At 47.7% G+C, this 17,352-nt stretch overlaps 1 protein-coding gene across 7 annotated transcripts in view; it reads left to right on the top strand.

The window, feature by feature from the left end:
* Positions 1-17,352, top strand: part of PTPRZ1 (protein tyrosine phosphatase receptor type Z1) — a 163,050-nt gene that overhangs the window by 67,137 nt on the left and 78,561 nt on the right. For all 7 annotated transcript variants that reach the window (XM_063446823.1, XM_063446822.1, XM_063446821.1 and 4 more), the window contains exon 5: positions 467-562. In XM_063446823.1, coding sequence (XP_063302893.1) covers positions 467-562 — 96 coding nt within the window. The remainder of the gene's footprint in view (positions 1-466; positions 563-17,352) is intronic.

Raw genomic sequence — 17,352 nt, 5'->3', positions numbered from 1 at the left:
CTTGATATGTGAAACTATAATTACACATGGAATTTCTTTGGCAAGCTGAAATCAATGTAAAAGGTATCTGATTTTTTTCTGTCTTTGTCATGTTAAGACGTGGGTAGATTTCAGAGGAAGGTTACTTTTAATGCCATGCCTGATAAGTACATAAAACCAGTGCTTATTGCTGTATCGGAATATATGTGAATAGATTCTCGCATTCTAATGTGTGGAAAGAATTGAATTGAGTATTGCCAGCTCACTGTCAACAACTACATTGTGAACAGCGCAATACAATCACTGTGTGTCCTCAGCTGACGCTTCATGCTGGACAAAATTCATTAGAAACAGGCACCTTGCTGTTCAGATTGGCTTTTGTGTTTGTATTTGAACACATATGAAGGTAAACTGCAATAACATGCCGTGCTGGAGGATTACTGTTAAAGTGAAACATAATATATGTTCATTCCAATTGTACTTACAGATGCAAATCTTCTGCTATGATAACGATCAGTTTAAAAGTTTCGACGATGCAGTGAGCGGAAATGGAAAACTGAAAGCTTTATCCATTTTATTTAAGGTAAGAAAACATGTCCATTCTGAATATTGATAACCATGATTTTTTGTTTTTTCCCTTTATCCCCTGCATGACACATGACATAAAGGGGTATAAAAGGGTTTGCCTAATCCATTAACAGACCTCCCAGTTGGCTAGTTTACTCATGTCACTGGGCTGCCTCCTTTTACCCCACCCAAGGTGTCCTAATTCATAGGACCCAATGTTACGAGTATGCAGTAAGATGAAGGGGTGAATGACACTGGGCCATTTAGACCAGCACCCCTCTATTTTCCTTTTTGACAGCTCCATCCTTGATCTTAAAATGTATCTATCTGTGTGTGTGTGTGTGTGTGTCTGTCTGTCTGTCTGTGTATACCATATTTCACTGCATAATGGTAGCAGATTTTATACCTAATTCCTTTCCTTAAAAATGGGGGTTCGACCATTACGTTAAGCTTTATTTTTTTAAACATTTTGTAACAGTTGTCGATAACATTATAGTTGCTAATAACATAACAAAGCATATTTTCTAATGCATTACGTAAACTCTGATTCTAATCCCTGTCCTCCTGTCATTTCTTAATGCATTGCACAGATAAAATGCACTAAAATACAATAAACTGATGGGTAATAAAGCCTCTCTTTTGTATAAGATCAGTAGGATGTTCGCCATCAGTTTTCAAGAATAAGCATGTCACAACAAAAACAGCAATAGCCAATTATGCGACTATTATGTGATTAATTGAATTTGAACCAATATTTGGACAGAAAAAACAGGGTGTGACTACTATGCGGTGGCGACTATTATGCAGTAAATTATGATGTGTGTGTGTGTGTGTGTATATATATATCATATATATATGATGCCAAAATGCCAGAGTATTGCAGTATGCAATGATACTTTTTTTATTGGACTAACATAATATTTCAAAGACAAGCTTTCGAGAGTTTTCCTCTCTTCCTCAGGCCTGAAGCAATAATTAGTGCTTCAGATCTGAGGAAGAGAGGAGAAGAAAGGAGAACTCTTGAAAGCTTGTCTTTGAAATATTATGTTAGTCCAATAAAAAACGTATCATTGCATACTGCAATACTCTGGTATTTTGGCTAGTGATGTCGCGAACATAACATTTTCCGTTCGCGAGTGGCGAACGCGAACTTCCGCAAATATTCGCGAACGGGCGAACCGGGCGAACCGCCATAGACTTCAATGGGCAGGCGAATTTTAAAACCCACAGGGACTCTTTCTGGCCAAAATAGTGATGGGAAAGTTGTTTCAAGGGGACTAACACCTGGACAAAACTCCCATGGAAAATTACATAGTTGATGCAGAGTCTGGTTTTAATCCATAAAGGGCATAAATCACCTAACATTCCTAAATTGTTTGGAATAACATGCTTTAAAACATCAGGTATGATGTTGTATCGATCAGGTAGTGTAAGGGTTACGCCCGCTTCACAGTGACAGACCAAACTCCCCGTTTAACGCACCGCAAACAGTCCATTTGCACAACCGCAAATTCCTCATTTGCACAAGGTTGGATACCAAGCTAGCCATGTCCCGTTCCTTGTCCTCACTGATGTCATTGAAGGTCTCTCTTCCTCCACCCAGGAGGATGCTTGATCGGTCCTCCTACTTCAAATTTGGGGCACTGCGCGTGCAATCTAATGTGCCACCAGATAGGAGTAGTGTGTTAAGTAGTACTATTTTTATCAGTTTAATCCCTGTTACGTCCCCTATCAGGGGACATATATATAAGGCATCGATTTTAGGAAGCGGGAGATGGAAAAAGATGCTTGGTCGGTCCTCCTACTTCAAATTTGGGGCACTGCGCGTGCAATCTAATGTGCCACCAGATAGGAGTGGTGTGTTAAGTAGTACTATTCCTATCAGTTTAATCCCTGTTACATCCCCTATCAGGGGACGTGTATGTAAGGCATCGATTTTAGGATGTGGGAGATGGAAAAAGATGCTTGGTCGGTCCTCCTACTTCAAATTTGGGGCAATCTAATGTGCCACCAGATAGGAGTGGTGTGTTAAGTAGTCCCCTTCATCAGGCCTTTTTTAGTCAAATGTATTGCCCACTGTCAGTCCCTTCGGGATCCATCCCTCATTCATCTTAATAAAGGTGAGGTAATCTAGACTTTTTTTGACCTAGGCGACTTCTCTTCTCAGTGACAATACCTCCTGCTGCACTGAAGGTCCTTTCTGACAGGACACTTGAAGCGGGGCAGGCCAGAAGTTCTATTGCAAATTGGGATAGCTCAGGCCACAGGTCAAGCCTGCACACCCAGTAGTCAAGGGGTTCATCGCTCCTCAGAGTGTCGATATCTGCAGTTAAGGCGAGGTAGTCTGCTACCTGTCGGTTGAGTCATTCACTGAGAGTGGACCCCGAAGAGCTGTGGCGATGCGTAGGACTTAAAAAGCTCTGCATGTCCTCCATCAACAACACATCTGTAAAGCATCCTGTCCTTGCCGGCGTGGTCGTGGGAGGAGGAGGATTACTTTCACCTCTTCCCCTGTTAGATTCCCGTTGTGCTGTGACATCACCCTTATACGCTGTGTAAAGCATACTTTTTAATTGATTTTGGAACTGCTGCATCCTTTCCGACTTGCCGTAATTCGGTAACATTGACACCCAGTACAGGTTGTTCTCCTTCAGCCATTTTATACGAGGGTCCCTCAACAGGCACGACAGCATGAAAGACCCCATTTGCACAAGGTTGGATGCCGAGCTACTCATGTCCTGTTCCTTGTCCTCAGTGATCTCTCTGAAGGTATGTTCTTCCCCCCAGCCACGTACAACACCACGGGTACCAGATAGGTGACAACGAGCACCCTGGGATGTCTGTTGTGGTTGGTCTTCCTCCTCCTCCTCAGCCACATTCCTCCTCTGACTCCTCTTCCTCACAATCCTCTTCCAGCATTGCCGCAGGTCCAGCAAGCGATGCTGATAAGGCTGTTTCTGTTGGTGATGGTGACCACAACTCTTCCTCTTCACGCTCATCTATGGCCTGATCCAGCACTCTTCGCAGGGCACGCTCCAGGAAGAAAACAAATGGTATGATGTCGCTGATGGTGCCTTTGGTGCGACTGACTAGGTTTGTCACCTCCTCAAAAGGACGCATGAGCATACAGGCATTGTGCATGAGCGTCCAGTAACCTGGCAAAAAAAATCCCAGCTCCGCAGAGGCTGTCCTAGCACCCCGGTCATACAAATACTCGTTAACGGCTTTTTCTTGTTGGAGCAGGCGGTCGAACATTAGGAGTGTGGAATTCCAACGTGTAGGGCTGTCGCAAATCAAGCGCCTCACTGGCATGTTGTTTCGCCGCTTTACATCGCAAAAGTGCGCCATGGCTGTGTAGGAATGCTTGAAATGGCCACACACTTTCCTGGCCTGCTTAAGGACGTCCTGTAAGCCTGGGTACTTATGCACAAAGCGTTGTACGATCATATTACACACATGTGCCATGCACGGCACATGTGTCAACTTGCCCAAATGCAATGCCGCCAACAAATTTCTTCCGTTGTCACAAACCACTTTGCCAATCTCCAGTTGGTGCGGAGTCAGCCACTGATCCACCTGTGCGTTCAGGGCGGACAGGAGTGCTGGTCCAGTGTGATTCTCTGCTTTCAGGCAAGTCAACCCCAAGACAGCGTGACACTGCCGTATCCGGTATGTGGAACAGTACCTGGGGAGCTGGAGGGATGCCGTTGATGTGGAGCAAGACGCAGCATGAGAAGAGGACTCAGCCGAGGAGGTTATGGAAGAGGATGGAGTAGGAGGAGTAGAGGAGGTGGCAGCAGGCCTGCCTGCAAGTCGTGGCAGTGTCACCAACTCCTCTGCAGAGCCACGCATTCCATGCTTGGCAGCCGTCAGCAGGTTTACCCAATGCGCAGTGTAGGTGATATACCTGCTCTGACCATGCTTTGCAGACCAGGTATCAGTGGTCAGATGGACCCTTGCCCCAACACTGTGTGCCAGACATGCCATTGCTTCCTTTTGCACAATCGAATACAGGATTGCCTTTTGTGCAAAGAAATTTCGGCCGGGTACCTTCCACTGCGGTGTCCCAATAGCTACAAATTTTTTGAACACATCAGACTCCACCAGCTTGTATGGTAAAAGCTGGCGGGCTAAGAGTTCAGTCAAGCCAGCTGTCAGACGCCGGGCAAGGGGGTGACTTTGTGACATTGGCTTCTTACGCTCAAACACGTCCTTGACAGACACCTGAGTGTGGGCAGATGAGCAGGAACTGCTCAAGGCGAGAGACGGAGGGGCGGATGGTTGAGAGGGGGCAAGGAGGACAGCAGTGGTTAACGTGGCTGAAGATGCTGGACCAGGAGGAGGATGGCGGCTTTGAGTTTGTGTGCTGCTTGTACTCATGTGTTGATCCCATAGGCGTTTGTGATGTGCGATCATGTGCCTTCGCAAAGCAGTTGTACCTAGGTGGGTGTTGGACTTCCCACAACTCAATTTCTTTTGGCACAGGTTGCAAATGGCATTGCTGTTGTCAGAGGCAGACACACAAAAAAATGCCACACTGCTGAGCTCTGCAATGACGGCATTCTGGTGGTGGCAACAGCATTCGTTGATTGGCGTGCTGTCTGGCTGACCCCGGGTGCCGATGCATGCTGTCTGACTGTGCCACTAGCTCCTTGTGACGACCTCCCCCTACTTCCAACTCGTCTCCTCCTCCTCCTCTCTGTCTCCCCATCTGAACTTTCCCCCTGTTCTTCTTCTCTTCTAGCGGGCACCCACATGACATCCACGGTCGCATCGTCATCATCAACCACTTCACTTGTATCTGACAACTCAGCAAAGGAAGCTGCAGTGGGTACAACATCATCATCATCACACCGTACGTGTGTAATGCTGCCTGACTGAGACATATCCCTGTTATCTACATCCTCTGGCAATAATGGTTGCGCATCACTCATTTCTTCCAACTGATGTGTAAACTCCTCTGACATACCAAGTGAAGCGGCTGTAGTGCTAGTGTTGGTTGTGGCGGCAGGCGGGTGAGTGGTAACTTGAGAGGTGCCTGAAGCTAAGCTGGAGGAGGATGGTGCGTCGAGATTCCGAGCGGAAACTGTAGAAGATTGGGTGTCTTGTGTTAGCCAGTCAACTATGTCCTCAGAACTTTTCAAGTTCAGGGTACGTGGCCTCTGAACACTGGGCATTATTCTAGGGCCAAAGGGAATCACAGCACCACGACCACGACGGCCCCTGCGGGGTGGCCTGCCTCTGCCTGTCATTTTTTTTTCGATTAGTGGTGCAATGCGTGCAAGCTACTGCATATGAGTTGCACTGGTGTGACACTGTGCCCTGACAGGCCCTGAAACGCACACTAGTGAAGGAAACTGACTGCTATTATATTACAGTCCAAAAATATATATTTTTTGTTAAATGCAAGCTATTGTGACACCAGATATGACTGGTGGCACTGGGCGAGTGGGCACAGTATACGCTGTGAGCCTGACACACACGCTGTCAGACAACTAACTGCTATTCAATCTATTACAGTCAAAATTTTTTTTTTTTTTTAAATGTACACTACTGTTACACCAGATATGAGTTGCACTGGTGTGACACTGTGCCCTGGCAGGCCCTGAAATGCACACTCGTGAAGGAAACTGACTGCTATTATATTACAGTCCCAAAAAGCTTTTTTTTTGTTAAATGCTTTTGTGATACAAGAGAGTGAGTGGTGGCACAGGGCAGGCCCTGAAATGCACACTAGTAAAGGAAACTGACTGCTATTATATTACAGTCAAAAAAGTTTTTTTCTTTTTTAAATGCAAGCTATTGTGACACCAGTGAGTGAGTGGTGGCACTGGGCAAGTGGGCACAGTATATGCTGTGAGCCTGACACACAGGCTGGCAGGCAGGAAACTGCAATTACATTACACAGAAAAATAAAAAGCAGACTGATGTTCTAGCCCTAAAAATGGCTTTTTGGGGTGCTGTCCTTACAGCAGAGATCAGATGAGTCCTTCAGGATTGTAGTGGACACTGAATACACTACCCTAGCTATCAATTTCCCTATCAAATCAGCAGCAGCTACACTGTCCCTACTCTCACTAAGAATGCAGCTTCACAATGAATGTAAAATGGATGCTGTCCAGGAGGTGGGAGGGTCTGGGAGGGAGGGTCTGCTGCTGAATGGCTGGAATGTGTCTGCTGACTGTGAGGTACAGGCCAGGGTCAAAGTTTACTCAATGATGATGAATAGGGGGCGGACTGATCCGTGGCAAACGCGAACAAGCGACTATTCGCCAGCGAACAGTTCGGGACATCACTAATTTTGGCATCTTGACTACTGGACTAATATGACTAATGCAATCTACACTATATATATATATATATATATATAGCTAATCCAATCTACAAAGTATATATATATATATATGTATTACAATGTATATTTGAATATTTTTAAATGAAAGATAAAGAACACACTCTTTGGTCCCTAATGCATATTCAAGCATTCTTACAGCTCCAGGACAAGGAGTTAAGAAATCCTCTGTGTCAGAGTTAGTACTTTTTGTGTGGTCTGATCGGCTCCCATTCCGAGGCATGCCTACACCAGTAATGTTATGTAAATCTCTGGTGAAGTCTTTACATCGAGGAGGATCATAGATAAGCACTAACTCATACATAATATTTATATTTAACCAGGTGGAATCTTTTGTATAAATAATTTTTGCTAATACTTTGCAAATCCGTGTTCTCCAGCTTGCATGCTAGCCTACAGACATAGTGGGTTTTGGATGTATAAAATGATGGATGTTAAAAATAATGTAAGGCCAAAGGATATACAGTGAATCTGATTATACACTGATCACCCTCCCAGATAAACCCAAAATGCATGAGAATGTTTAGCAGGCAATTGAGAAAACATTAAATAGAATGAGGAGAAACATAATATTTCTGTTTCTATGCTGACTGACAGGTGCAAAAGGCAGACCTTCAAACAGGGACCCAAAATGGAAGCACTCTGTTTTAGTGTAGATAATTTCAACCTGTAATTTTATTTTTTTGGACCTCCTGAACACAGATTTGTTAAATATACCGGTAGGCATAAGTAAACATGATATTAAAAAAACATGGAAATCACAGTTCCTCTTTAACATAGTGTTGCTGTTCCATGTAGTTTAGACACTTGCAGTGATTAGATGATTAGTTGCAACTGGTGAGTCTACGGTCACCAATGGGATTTCCCCAAAGGAAATGAACAGATACTTTAAAAGCCAAAGGGTATTATTATACGTTTAACACAATACCAGGCGATTGGGAATAAAATCAATAATAATACCGCTAATATTTGGGTGCATTCAGATTACTAATGAATGATATAGAAGATGTAGCGTCCTAACGTGATATTGAGCAGTTTTGACAAAGTTCGACATCTGATATGACCACAATGACCAAAGTCAAGTTGCATCGCGCTACGGGGGATGTGATAATTGTATGCATTCAGTTTACCTTATTACATTCAGGGAACAATGGTGGGTGTTTGAGATGGATCCACTTCTGTCAGTGCTGAGAATATAGAAAATTCCTAATTCTCCAAGTAAATGTCGAGATTATATGGCAAAATGACTTGGTCCTTACATTTATAGGTATATTGTAGTTTATTGCATTGATACAATATATATAAAGATTGTATTAGATGTCCAATGCATGACAGGAAATCTTTACTATTTTGGCTGTAGTTCAATAGTTATTCAGATTTAAAATAGTTTCCGATGATTGACTTGTTTTAACCTGCCACGAGCCTGGGGAGCTTGCCCAGTTAACAGTTAATCTCATTTTCAGATTAAAGGCTAATGAGCTTCAAAGCATTATGTGTGGGGTGAAAGTTTTAGAGTTTCCATGACAACCGGATTGGTCATTCACAGTAGCAGCAAAATCACCTATTTTAGTGGAATGAGAGTTTAACTGTTCGAGTGCTGATGGGATTTACAAACCATGATATGGTATTATTAACCCGCACCTAACACTCCATTAAAAGGAAATAATCCGGTGTATTGCTTTCAGCATAAATGAACAGTATCGTAAAATGTAATATTTATGATTGGATTTCAGTGTGTCCTTATGCCAGCTGCTGAAATTAAGAACTGAGAGAAGGAAATTAGCAACCGAGTGCTCACATACAGTGATATTTAATAAGAAATGATCGCTATGTGTCTGCTAGTTTTGTCCAACCAAATATATATATATTTTCTGCTCGGAATTTAATATGTAATGGATAATGTCAGAGATAAAAGTTGGTTGTGGTGTGCAGAAACCAACGTCCGAGTGGGCCTGTAAATAAAAGAGGGCCCACCAAGGAGAATTGTATGTACTAAGGGTGTCGGTGGGTGGGGAACACTTGAACTCGAACGTCAGAGGTGAGTAGGGGCTGGGTGTTTAAGTAGGGGACTTACTCCTCCCACAAATTCAGGCCTAATGGCCTTTCTACTTGTGCTCTGAATTTAATATGTAATGGATAATGTCAGAGATAAAAGTTGGTTGTGGTGTGCCGAAACCAACGTCCGAGTGGGCCTGTAAATAAAAGAGGGCAAAGAGAAGTTAGAAAAAAATACACTTTATGGCATTTGATTACATAACTAAATTCGTGAAGGCTTGGCGAAGTTCTCTTTCTGGTCGTGGAATATACATATTGTATATGGAGGACTTCCAGCGGCCCAGTCTCTTTATGATGTGGACCGGGGTGTTAGTACTAGAAGCTGCTGAAGCGGAAGGGATGAATGCCTGTAGAATGAAGTTGGGTTGTAACCCAATTTTTCCAGTAAGTTTCTAACATGTGTGGTAAATTTTGCTGTAGTGAGTGGGTGCCCTTGTAGTTGTAATAGTGGTGAGTCTGGTAGGTGTGTGCTATAAGCTGACCGTAATATGTCTAGTGTATTAACTGGACACCAAGCATTGTATGTTGGAAAGAGAGGAATGATAGTGGGGTGTAGGGACTGATTTGTTTTGGTAGATGGGATTGTGAGAACGTAATAGTCGTCTATTTTTGTGAGTTGTGAGGTTTTTAGGCTGTGAGTGGTATCCCCTTGACAAACTACAGTAAATTCCCTAGGTCTTAGGAACCCATAAAAAGCCTAATAGATTGCAGATTTGATCACCAGATTAGTGTTGGGATCAAACGGGGATTCGTCGAGGAGGTTGCTTAGTAATCTAAAGATAGGCCCATCTATAGGTAGTCTGGTGGTGATAGGTGGAACCGATACTTTAGAGATCCCCTTTAAGATTTTCTTCATGGGGTATGATGATAAAAAGGGGGTGTTGTTAGGGAAATTTGTGAGGCTGTGGTGCTGCACCCCCGTGAGGTATAATTTAATGGTGTTGTGGGAAAGTTTTAAATGTAAATGGCAAAAAGAGGCAAAAGCCACCATGGTTTGGGTTGAGAAATCACCTTGTAATCCGAATTCAGCAGTAAATTTATTGAAAATGGTAAGTGCCCTACTGTAGGTGATTGTAGTGCTTGGTGATAGTGCTTGGTGCGTGAGTGTCCTGGCGTGGTGCATAAGTGTGTTTAGTCCAAGATTAGCTCGTGAAAATTCGGTGTTCTGGATGGTTGATGGTGGGCTGACAGGAGTGCCTGGAAAAACACCTGAAATTGAGATCGAGACAGAGCGTCAGCAGCCATGTTGTGAATACCCGGGATGTGAAGGCAAATTAGGTGGAACTGGACGGTTGCTGCCAACCAGGTCAGCTTGCGAATCAGCCGCATAATGGTAAGAGAGGACGTGCGCCCTTTATTGATGATATCGCAAGCTGACGAGCTATTGGAATAACACTTTACTGCCTTGCCGGACCAGAGGTGACCCCAAGTGTGTGCGGCTGCCACAATGGGGTAAATCTCAAACAGAGCTGAAGTTTCTCTAAACCCCGGCAAGGCATCCGTCTCAGCTGGCCAGTAACCCCTAAACCAGTGATTACCAAATATAGCTGCAAAACCCGTGTTGGCTGCAGCGTCAGTGTAAATGCAGGGAGAGGAGTCGGAGAGGGGAGGGAATAAACATGGAGATACCGTTCCATAGGGACAAAAACTGCCCCCACATGAGTAGGTCAGCTTTGGCGTGCTGGTCCAACGCAATTGGGCAGGCGTCCGGTACCCCGTGAAGCAGACAAAGGAGCCTAGACACAAAAGATCTGCCCTGCGGAACGATGAGCATCGCGAAATTCAGGGACCCCAATAGGGACTGAAGTTCTTTCCTGGTGCATACATCGCTCCGCAGGAACATGTCTATTTCCCCTCTCAGGCGGACGAGTTTTTCAGTGGGAAGGCTGGCGCGGAAGGTAGCAGAATCTAGCTCTATGCCCAAGAAAGTGAGTTTAGTGGTGGGGCCAATTGTTTTAGTGGGAGACAAAGGTACCCCGAGGGTGGAGAAAAGTGCAGAGGTGCTGAGGATATCGGTGGGTGTGCGTGTGCTTGGTTCTATGATGAGGAAGTCATCCAAGTAGTGAATGACGGCGTGACACCTAATAATGTTCAGAAGCAGCCAGCATAGCGTTTTTGCGAAAATATCAAAGAGTTTGGGGCTGCTTCTGGAACTGAAAGTGAGACGCGTGGAAAAATAGTACCTGTTTCGCCATTTAACACCGTGCAAATGCCAAAGTGATGGGTGCATGAGCAGTAGTTTGAAAGCGTTGGTAATGTCTGTTTTGCTAAGCCAAGCGTTGCTGCCAGTTGACATGATGGATTGTATGGCGTCATCTATTTTAACGTATTGTAGTGAGAATTCATGTGCGGGGATGAGTGCATTGATGCTAGGAACAAAAGAGGAGTGCGGTGCAGATAAATCGATAATCATACGTTTTTTTATTCGAATATTTGTGTACAGCTATACCGATAGGGTTAGTGCGCCAGGAGGAAAACGGTGAGGAGGTGAAGGGGACGATCATGAACCCTTGAGTGATTTCTGTGGAGAGGAGAACTTCCGTGGCCTCCGGGTCTAGACAGGCTGATAGGAGTTTAGGGCATTCCAGTATCCCTGGGGGGATGGCCACGAGACCCGTGAAAAAACCCTGGGTAAACCCTGTTATTAGATACTCCACAAGATGTTTACTTGGATGATCTTTAAGGTAAAAGGCCAGGTTGTCGATTTTAACGTCGGTTAGTCATTTGTTAGGGGACAACCCGGCCGGACACATGGTCTTAGTGTGTGCCCTGAAACAGATGGAGCAGATGTGCAACAATCTACAAGCGCTGAAGCTGCAGGAACCTGCATTGAAGTTGTTGCACACCTGCGCCTTCCCCAAAAAGGAGATGGGCCTCCCCAGTTTATCCCTCTGTCCGCCTTCCTGTTTAAGGTGAGGAGTGGAAGAAGATTGAGGGGTGGGAGTGGGGGTGGATGGGTCAGCCATAGAAGGGCACAAATCAGCCAAGTGGGTTGAGGAATTGCATATGGCGCAGGGCGGAGGCCTCAGACCAGCGAAGTGGCGACAGAATAGGTCTGTATCCATCTGACACCAGTTAATTCTGACATTAAACTGTTTCAGATGGGTCGCCACTTTCGCTGATATCGATTTGTGATAATCATAAAAAGATGAGCCAACACGAAATTGGGGATAGACAACTTTTTGTTGAGCCTTGGGTCTCTGGTTTTAAGAACCACCGAGATATCGCCAAAATTATAAGCCCTGTTCTGCAGTACGTCTTGGGAGGCAATAAGTAATGACACCAGACACACGTCCTTCCCATCTAGGATTTCTTTCCTAATGGAGTCTGGGACGGAGTGAGCTGGTGACACGAAAGGCGACATGACTGGAGCAGGAGCTGGAGGGGGAAGTGTACGGACGGGTGTTGGTGCCATAGGTACAGCCGGGATTGGGGCTATAGAAACAGGGAGGTTACCTGGGGAGGCTATAGCACTTTCCACCTTGCTTAACCTGCTGTTTAAGGTCAGCAGGTTGGCCAGGATTGCCGCAAGGGTATCCTGGGTGGCAATGCCAGTGCCAGAAGCTTGACTTTGAGAGCTTGTGCCTGGCCTAGGCTCTGGGGCTTGGTTGGTTAACAGTCTGTATAATTTCGCCTTTCGGGCTGTAGCCGGAAAGGGGATGCCCCTGAGCCAAAGTTCGGCCGTGATTTTAGGTATAGTCCATGCTCTCAAAGACGTAGGGGTAGAAGGGGCGAGAGAAACTCCTGGGGACTCTGGTCTGATAGGAGTTGATATTATATCCTCAGGTACCTCGTCCATGGGAGATGTGTCTTGCGACATTCTAGAATGAATTAAATGAGATGGGTTTAGTGGGGGCGTCTGAGAAACTTTTTCAAGGGGTGGGGGTGGGGGGGGAATTGCTCATGTGAACTGGACTGTAGGATTACTGCCGAAGCGAAAAACTTAACTTAGACTAGTGACGGTTGAGGCCCTGCTAATGCCAAGTGGCGGTGAGAGGCTCTATCTATGATTTTGGAGAAGTGGGTTACGTTGCCACAGATGTGGTGGCGGGATGTTGGCCTCTCGGTGACATTTAAAAGGTTCAAACGTGTGGCCGTGACAAGTGAGGCCCTGACTACGGCCCTGTAGAAGAGCGAATGAGGCGATTAACTATGATTTGGGCGTAGGGCCATACCTACGTGTGCCTCCGTGAGCTAGGTCTGACGTCCAGACCCTGTGAGCCAGTTCACGTAACAACTATGGGATAAATTGGCGGTTTATGTGCTGGTAGGATACTAACCTTGATAGAGATTATACCCATGGACTTGTTCTTCAAGTATATGAGAGAGAGGTCCAGTGGTTGGTGATGTCGTAGCAGAAGCCTAAGGGGTTTGAGACAGATGTAGATCTGAGTGAGCGTGGCGAATGGGCGCCAAATGAGTTAATGGGTGGTATGGACGGGTAAACGAGTGGCAAAATGGACCGTAAAGGCTGTCTGCGGCCTTACGTGGGAAACTGAAGTAACGTACCGAAGATTAAAGAAAACTATACCTGGATATAAGGTACAAATAGCAAGGTTTTCTCCGAATTTATACGAGGCAAGTTGTTGTTGATGCTATCGTAGTAGAACCTAAGGGTTTGAGACAGATGTAAATCTGAGTGGCCGTAACGTATGAGCGCAGAGTGAGTCGATAAATGTAAATTGTTGGCTGCCTGAGTTTCCTCAAACAGAAAATAAAGCAAAATAAATACTATACCTGGATTAAAGGACAAGAATCAGGGTTTTGAAATATAGAATGAGCAAAACGGTTGGTGCTAGCATAGAATGGAAACCTGGATTTAAGGATAAGAACCCTGTTTTTTTTACTGCAATTTAGCCGTAATATATGGCAAAGTGCGATCTGTGGAGATCAAAGAGATTTTTTAACAGGGCTGAGATTTAATTTGCACGTTAATGCATGTTATAACATTGTGTGAATAGTCATTTAATTGCAGGGAAGCTGCATATTATACAGAATAAAACAGTAAGTACCATAAAACCACTATGTGGTGATGTTAGCCCAATAAACTAGGTCTGTGAACTGATACACAAAATATATGGAAAGTACGAATGAAAGTTATGGTGATACATATGTCGTGCATGATATGGTAAAATTACTGGCAACCCTTCTTTTATTCATACAATATAAAAGTATAGATTCTATACCAGCATGAGTTTTTACCCAAGAGGATTTAAATATATATATACCCCTAGCACGAAACGTTAGTACGGATTTTTAAGACCGTGAGGGGGTGAGGGGGGGGGGGGGTGTAGGACCCCCCATACAGGTGTTTGAAAGTGACCGACTAGATGCTGGCGTGCGGGGAGCGTGGGTGGTCCCCGGTAAGGTTTGACATTTGCGTTCCGGCCCCCGATGAACCCACAGAGCGATGTGGAGGGGACCGGAATGAGAGGACTCACTGTTAGAAAGCAGGACCGCCGATAGCACGGAGGATTCTGCCGGACCGCCGGTAGCACGGCGGGTACAGCTGATACACGAGACGCCCGGACCGGAAATGACGCAAACCTGAAGATGCGCGAACCGGAAGTAGAACAAGGAACACTTGAACTCGAATGTCAGAGGTGAGTAGGGGCTGGGTGTTTAAGTAGGGGACTTACTCCTCCCACAAATTCAGGCCTAATGGCCTTTCTACATATATATATATATACAGGGGTCAAGTCCTGGGTAAAAAAGTGCAGGAACTCACCCAAGACCCACTCCCCGCCCCCTTCCCCCCGCCCCCCCCTCACACCACAAAAAAATGATACGCTTGTATGCAGGGGCTGAGTAAGGGCATGGGGCTGAGGAGGGGGACAGGAGCTGAGGCAGAGGGACAGGAGCTTAGGAGGGGTGGGGGGCATGGGCTGAGGAAGGGGACATGGGCTGAGGTAAGGGATGGGGGCTGAGGAAAGGGACAGGAATGAGGGGCTGAGGAAAGGGACAGGAACTGAGGGGCTGAGGAAAGGGACAGGAACTGAGGGGCTGAGGAAAGGGACAGGAACTGAGGGGCTGAGGAGGGGGGCATGGGCTGAGAAGAGGGATAGGGGCTGAGGAAGGGGGACAGGGGCTGAGGAAGGGGGAAAGGGGCTGAGGAAGGGGGACAGGGGCTGAGGAAGAGGGACAGGGGCTGAGGAAGAGGGACAGGGGCTGAGGAAGAGGGACAGGGGCTGAGGAAGAGGGACAGGGGCTGAGGAAGAGGGACAGGGGCTGATGAAGAGGGACAGGGGCTGAGGAAGAGGGACAGGGGCTGAGGAAGAGGGACAGGGGCTGAGGAAGAGGGACAGGGGCTGAGGAGGGGGACAGGGGCTGAGGAGGGGGACAGGGGCTGATGCTCGTATGCAGGGGCTGAGTAAGGTGGACAGGGGCTGAGTAAGGTGGACAGGGGCTGAGGAGGGGGACAGGGGCTGAGGAGGGGGACAGGGGCTGAGGAGGGGGACAGGGGCTGAGGAGGGGGACAGGGGCTAAGTAAGGTGACAGTGCTGTGGAAAAGGGACAGGAGCTTAGGAGGAGGGGGGGCCATGGGTTGAGGAAGGGGCCATGGGCTGAGTAAGGTGGCAGGGCTGAGGAAGAGGGACAGGAGCTTAGGAGGAGGGGGGCCATGGGCTGAGGAAGGGGCCATGGGCTGAGGAGGGGGACAGAGGCTGAGGAGGGGGACAGAGGCTCAGGAGGGGGACAGAGGCTCAGGAGGGGGACAGAGGCTCAGGAGGGGGACAGAGGCTCAGGAGGAGGACAGAGGCTCAGGAGGGGGACAGAGGCTGAGGAGGGGCGCAGGGGCTGAGGAGGGGCGCAGGGGCTGATGAAGGGAGCAGGGGCTGAGTAAGAAGACAGGGACTGAGGAGGGAGACAGGGGCTGAGTAAGGGGACAGGGCTTGAGGAGGGGGACAGAGACTGAGGAAAGGGACAGAGACTGAGGAAAGGGACAGAGACTGAGGAAAGGGACAGGGACTGAGGAGGGGGGCAAGGACTGAGGAGGGAGACAGGGCTTGAGGAGGGGGGAAGGGACGGAGGAGGGAGACAGGGACTGAGTAAGGGGACAGGGCTTGAGGAGGGGGGCAGGGCTTGAGGAGGGGGGCAGGGACTGAGGAGGGGGGCAGGGACTGAGGAGGGGGGCAGGGACTGAGGAGGGGGGCAGGCACTGAGTAAGGGGACATGACTTGAGGAGGGGGGCATGGACTGAGGAAAGGGACAGGGACTGAGGAGGGAGACATGGACTGAGGAGGGAGACAGGGACTGAGGAGGGAGACAGGGACTGAGGAGGGAGACAGGGACTGAGGAGGGAGACAGGGACTGAGGAGGGAGACAGGGCCTGAGGAGGGAGACAGGGACTGAGGAGGGAGACAGGGACTGAGGAGGGAGACAGGGCCTTAAATAGGGGGACAGGGACTCGAGAAAGGGACTTAGGAGGGGGACAGGGACTGAGGAGGGAGACAGGGACTGAGGAGGGGGGCAGGAACTGAGATGGGGGACAGGGAATGAGGAGGGGGGACAGGGAATGAGGAGGGGGGCAGGAACTGAGATGGGGGACAGGGAATGAGGAGGGGGGACAGGGCCTTAAATATGGGGACAGGGACTGAGGAGGGGGGACAGGGCCTTAAATAGGGGTACAGGGACTGAGGAGGGGGGACAGGGCCTTAAATAGGGGGACAGGGACTGAGGAGGGGGGACAGGGCCTTAAATAGGGGGACAGGGACTGAGGAGGGGGGCAGGGACAGGCCTGAGGAAGGGGGACAGGGCCTTAAATAGGGGGACAGGCCTGAGGAGGGGGACAGGGACTGGGGAAAGGGATAAAAAAAATAACCCCTAAAGTGCCTTCCCCCCTCCCTGAGGCTTACCTTGGGCCAGGAGGGGTGGGACAGGATCTGGAACCTGCAGCCTGCAGTCTGTGGAGTAAGCCGGCCTCTCCTGATGATGTCAGGGGGAGGGGGCGTGACTTCCTCTGCTCCCCAGCGGTCCTGTGAGAAGAGCAGAGGAAGCCACGCCCCCTCCTACTGACATCATTAGGAGAGGCTGGACGACTCCACTGACTGCAGGGGGAGAGGTGAGTTTAAAAATCCGAGTCCCCAGTCAGAGGCAGGGGATTCGGATTTGTGCTCCCCCTGCTCTGGCAGCCGCTTGTGCCAGCCCTGGGTCCTGCAGGACTAGTAATGGGAACGGCGTTCCTGCTGTGGAAAAAGTGCAGGAACGCCGTTCCCACGCGTTCCTGCAGGACTCGAGCCCTGTATATATATAAATAAATATACAATTCAGTAGGACCGACTTTGCAGGCAGACCAATGCCAATTCTACAAGAATGATAGAAGCTATCATTACAATCAGAGCACGATTACCCATGAGATGGCATGAGCGGTAGCCTAGGGCCCAGTCTGGGCTTGGACCTCC

Source organism: Pelobates fuscus, chromosome 3, assembly GCF_036172605.1.
Source record: "Pelobates fuscus isolate aPelFus1 chromosome 3, aPelFus1.pri, whole genome shotgun sequence".
NCBI lineage: Eukaryota > Metazoa > Chordata > Amphibia > Anura > Pelobatidae > Pelobates > Pelobates fuscus.
Note: the sequence above shows the minus strand (reverse complement) of the source record. Positions and strands in the feature narration are given on the sequence as shown.